At 43.6% G+C, this 5,010-nt stretch overlaps 1 protein-coding gene across 2 annotated transcripts in view; it reads left to right on the forward strand.

Moving 5' to 3' along the window:
- The window catches only part of CD9 (CD9 molecule), a 39,084-nt gene extending 34,881 nt beyond the window's left edge, over window positions 1-4,203 (forward strand). For both annotated transcript variants that reach the window (XM_006028764.2, XM_006028765.2), the window contains 2 exons: window positions 1,098-1,181; window positions 3,766-4,203. In XM_006028764.2, coding sequence (XP_006028826.1) covers window positions 1,098-1,181; window positions 3,766-3,831 — 150 coding nt within the window. In that variant the 3' untranslated portion in view covers window positions 3,832-4,203. The remainder of the gene's footprint in view (window positions 1-1,097; window positions 1,182-3,765) is intronic.
- Window positions 4,204-5,010: the final 807 nt, after the last annotated feature.

Below are 5,010 nucleotides of genomic sequence, written 5' to 3' on the forward strand. Positions count from 1 at the left end.
GGCTGCAGGGGATATGATGGAGGTCTATAAAATCATGAAGAGTATGGACAAAGTGAATAGGGAAGTAGTGTTCACCATGTCTCAATACTAGAATATGAGGGCACCCACTGAAATAACTGGAGATCAGTTTAAACTGAATGGGAGGAATACTCTTCTACACAGTGATAACTACATAGTGTAATTTTAACTTGTGGAACTCATAACTACAGGAAGTTGTAGAGGAGGACTAATATATAACCAGGTTCAAAAAGGGACTAGATAAATTCATGGGTGATTAGATCCATTAATAGCTATTGATCAGAATAGTCAGATGATTCTTCCAACATGGGAGCCGTCACCTGGGGGTATGAATACCCCCAGGGGTACTTGTGTACCCCCTAGGGCCTTCCCGTGGGTGGACCAGGACAGAGCACTGCCACCCACAACCCTATGCCGCTGCCTCCCAGGAGCAGGGGGCGTGGAATGAGAAGCTTGCACATGGCGGCTGTTGCTGCCACTACCCCGCCACTTCACATCCAGCTGCCAGGGGCACACTTGCTTAAAAAAAAAAAAAAAGTTGAAAACTCATGCTCTAGCATGTACTGATGTCTGAATTTCATACAACTCCCATCCATATACTTCTAATGTAACCCTTTCGATTTTATTGGCTTTAATCTTTCTAGGTCTCTCCTTCCCCTGTCTCCCCCACTTAATGCATTGAAACAACCTTATGCTTCACCTTCAGGCAAAACTTAAGTTGACAGTATGCATTACACTGGGTTTGACCAAAGAGGGCAGCTTGACCTGGGCTGTTCAAAATGGGATGAGGCAACATGCCAGCTAAAAAGTTGGCAGCTGCTGGTAACCTGCATACATAACTGTTCAGCCTCTGTAGCTGATTTGGTCTTAGCAGTGGGTGGGAAATGAAGTGTGCATGCTTCTCTTGAGAAGCAAATAAAAGTATCCTGAAAGTATTATGAGACACTTGCCCCCAGAGTAGCTGGATCAGGTGATCCAAACTTGATCAAAGTAACACTGCTCAGAGTGTTTTCAACATGTCATACAAGTAAAACCCATGTGTGGAACTGTTTTAAGGTAAGCCCTCTGTTTCTTTGCAGCCATGCCCAGCAGCTATTGAAGAAATCTTTAACTCTAAATTGAATGTTATTGGAGCGGTTGGCATTGGTATTGCTGTGGTGATGGTAAGTCTGTCATACCAAGGGAATGGAATTGGGAAATCATGATGGCTTTTTCATTGACATGCTTTTTTTTCCTGCTGATCTTGGATTTGATAAGGAAGACTTTCACCCTTCCTTGCACAGAAATGTCATCAAAACAATCACTTGTCTATAACTGCAGGTCAAAAGCAGGCCTTAGTCAGTTGAATTGTGGTCCACCATTGAAGCAGACTTTGCATCTAAAACACTGGTACTTCCTTCCTACTAACCATTCACCCAGCCAGTCATATCCAGAAACTGGAACCAAGAAAGATTGCTGCACCCCACCCTCCATTATTGTGAGACCCTCTTGCTTCTGGAGCTGGCACTTCAGTCCCCCAGTCCCTGTGTGCCTTTCTGGTTCAAGTGGTGGGGGCCACATAACAACAGTCTGTAGTTTGCCAGGTCTGGTGGGTAGGGCATTCCAGGACAGCAGAAGTGGAGTGGCAGGAGAGTAACCATTGACTGTCTGCCTGAAGACCCAGGGGTCCCTTGTCATGCTTCATACATTACTATACATTTCAAAAGAAGCAAAACACCTTTAATGGACTTAAAAAAACAAAAAACCAGGTACTACTTCTGGAATGCTTCAGTCCTTTTTGGAGTGCTTCAAAAGGGTGTGTGTGGGGGAGGCAAATATCCAAGGACAGGCCATACAAACACCTTTTTGAAGTGCTTCACTGCTTCAAATGAGATGTTTGTTTGTACTGTTAGTCCCTCTTCTGAATTCCTTCCCCTCTTGCTGCCAGTCAATCATGTCATAAAGGCAGATGTTCCTGGGAGATGACAGAAACTTTAGGGCCTTGTTGGACCTTACATTGAGCTGCACAACTGCTGGCTGGTGGTAGTGCTGACTCCATTTTTGGAGTACTTGCACTTCAAGTCAGCAGGACTGAAAAGTAAGAACCCCTTTCCCCACTCGCTTGTGGCTGCCCACACTCTGTCCCAGGGGAGCAAGCAGGGAAGGGTTAACCTGCCTGCTTTGCTGCTGTTGCTGCCAGGCTAAGCCTAGCTCGGAGAGGAATAGCAGTGGCACCTGGGCGGGCAGGCTGTCCCAGGGGAGCAGCCAAGGAAGGGTTAGACCATGTGGGCAGCCACAAGTAAGTGGGGACAGTGAGCAGGTGCTGGAGGGGGCAGTGGCCCCAATCTGGGTCAGTGGAGGAGGGGAGGTAGCAGAAAGGGTGTTCACATGAAGGTGTATCCTAGAGTGGCTCCATGTTTAATGTAACAAGAGCTGGGTAACAGTAGTGATGCGTAGGGGGGGCATGTGCACCCCCTGAGTGTTGGCATACCCCCTGTCACAGGCTGTGCTCTCTGTGCAGGTGGCAGGCAGGGGGGAGTGCCAGTGCCCCTCTTCCCCCCTGGGCTGGCTGGGAATTTCTGCAGGCAGTGCAGCTGCTTTCTAGTGAATGAGATGGGCAGTAGGGGGGCACCCCCCACCTCCTGGTCAGTGAGATCTGCTGCTCCCAATTACTGACTCAAGAGGCACCAGTCACCCATGCTGGGTAACATAGATGAGAGAAGATCCTGCCCTGGAGTAGTGTAAATTTGAGCCATTTAATGAGTACTTAAACTAGTTTTCACTTGTTAATGTATAGACAATCCAGGGGTTAACCTCCAGGAGCCACCCAAAATTATTATGCAACAAGGCCCTTACCTGCCTTGTATAGTGTTGTCTTTTTCAGTGTGTGTGTGTGTGTGTGTGTGTGTGTGTGTGTGTGTACCCTGCAAGTATTCATTATGGGATAGTCATTATGGAAGTTTTGACAAAGGGGCAGATGCAGAAGAAACTATCTAGGTTCTGAAGTCCCATTGACTTCAGTTTTTTTGGTTTTTATAAATTGAGACCACTTCAGTCTCTTCATGAACTCCTATTCCTGGCACATCTTCCTCATTCTCACTTAATGTAAGGAGTCTAGTACTCTGAAGAATCCTGCACCTGTGGACCCTGTTACTTTTGATTTGATTTTTTTTCTGAGAGTACATAAAAGTTGATGGAAAAGCATGCTCTAATGCTTTTTAAGCCCAGCCATGTTCTTACACTGACCTGGTACCACTGCCTTTTTATCTTAACCTCTACCATCCTGCCCAGAAGCTGAACACACACAACAGGATCTGTTGTCTGTCTGTTTTAACCATAGGATGCTGATATTGGGGCAACCTGCCCGTTTTGTATTAAAGTGTTCAAATGCACTTGGATAAGAGTTCTTGTCAAAGTACTCCTTAATGGAATCTTTCATAACTTGAATAGAGAAACTGGTGTCAAGTACATCCAGGCACTTAAAGTAGGGTGTACATTGCCCTCTGCACACTGCTGTACCCAGGTGGGGGCTAGTGGCAAGGACTGTTCCAGAGGGCACCTCCAAACTACTGTCTGTTAGAGACCCTGAGATAAGGAATATCTTTAAAATAGTTGCAGAAAAGGCTGGGACCTGGGGAATAAAGCAGTAGTTTGTTTTCTACACCAGGGAGAGCAGGAGTACCTACACTCATGCTTGGGAGAGCAGGTATTGCCAGAAAGCCAGCCTATGATGGCCTATACTGAATATGTCCCCATTTCCTTTTCCAGATCTTTGGTATGATCTTCAGTATGATCCTTTGCTGTGCTATCCGCAGAAGCAGAGAAATGGTCTGAGGGATTTAACCAAGGAGATCTCTACACTATGAAAATCTTTGTCATTAACTTTAGCATTCTCAGAGCATTTCTAAAATTTCTATATTTGTTACCTTTTTTTTTTTTTTTAATGCTTTATTTAGTACTTATGTCTTGGGTAGTCTTTTGTGTTTGGGTATATGTGTATGTTTTTTGTTTTGCTTTTTTGTTTATAAAGTTTAAAAATCTGACCATAAAAGTTACTATATTTGTTAGACTCGAGACCAAGATATTGTGTGTATGTATATGTATATAAAAAAGTTTGTCTTTAAATGACTTCTTGAAACTTGCTATAATCAGGATGTAATTTATGTTGGAGACAATTTGATACTTAATAAAGATTAAGACATTAAACTCAGTGACTAAATTCAACCTTCCCCATATGCAACACAGTTGCAGTATGGCTGAAGCCTCTCATGTCTCTGTCCTAGATGTGTGCTTAAACAAAAATGCTTCTCAAACAACCTCAAACCTGCAGAGCCAAACGACTCCGTCTTTCTGTGTTTCTTTTCCCCTTTTTGCCTTTTTTCAGGTTTTTAAAGAAATTCAGTAAAATGGAATTGAAGCATGAGACCTAAATAAAATCCAGTCCTTCATAAATGGATAGCATAGAGATCTATTGCAGAGAGCTACCCAGTCATGCAGAACAATTTATGGTGTTAATATAAAATTCATAATAGCCTGTTATAACACTTTTTTTTTTTTTTTTTTTTTTTTTTTTTTTTTTCCCCTCTTTGGAAAGAAGTTCCTAAATTGTTGTACAGAATGAGGACTACTTTGTGTGTAAATTGCAGGGGGTAGGGATTAGCAGGGAAGATGTTTACAGTAAAGCAAGAAAAGGTTCACTAACATATGTTGGAGGATGAGAATTCCAAGGCAAACAGCTTTTATTAAAAAGCTAATTTTCCCCATAATTGTCAGCTCTCTTCTGGTTGCAAGAAGACTGCAGTCCAAGTCCATGCCCCAGGAGTTGGCTTGGGAGTACGTTCTGAGGTTGGTTTTGGTTTTTTTTGTTGTTTTTGTTTTTTGGGGGAGGAGTGAGGGTGGAGAGTGGCCAGAGAATGGGAAGCTGTTTCCATGAGAGACTAACATGCATTGCATTTTGGAAAATGTATAGGGGTGAAATAAACACCAGGTGGGGCCTGCTTCTCTGGATGATTT

The sequence above is a fragment of the Alligator sinensis genome, unplaced genomic scaffold (assembly GCF_000455745.1).
Source record: "Alligator sinensis unplaced genomic scaffold, ASM45574v1 scaffold35_1, whole genome shotgun sequence".
Taxonomy (NCBI): Eukaryota; Metazoa; Chordata; order Crocodylia; family Alligatoridae; genus Alligator; species Alligator sinensis.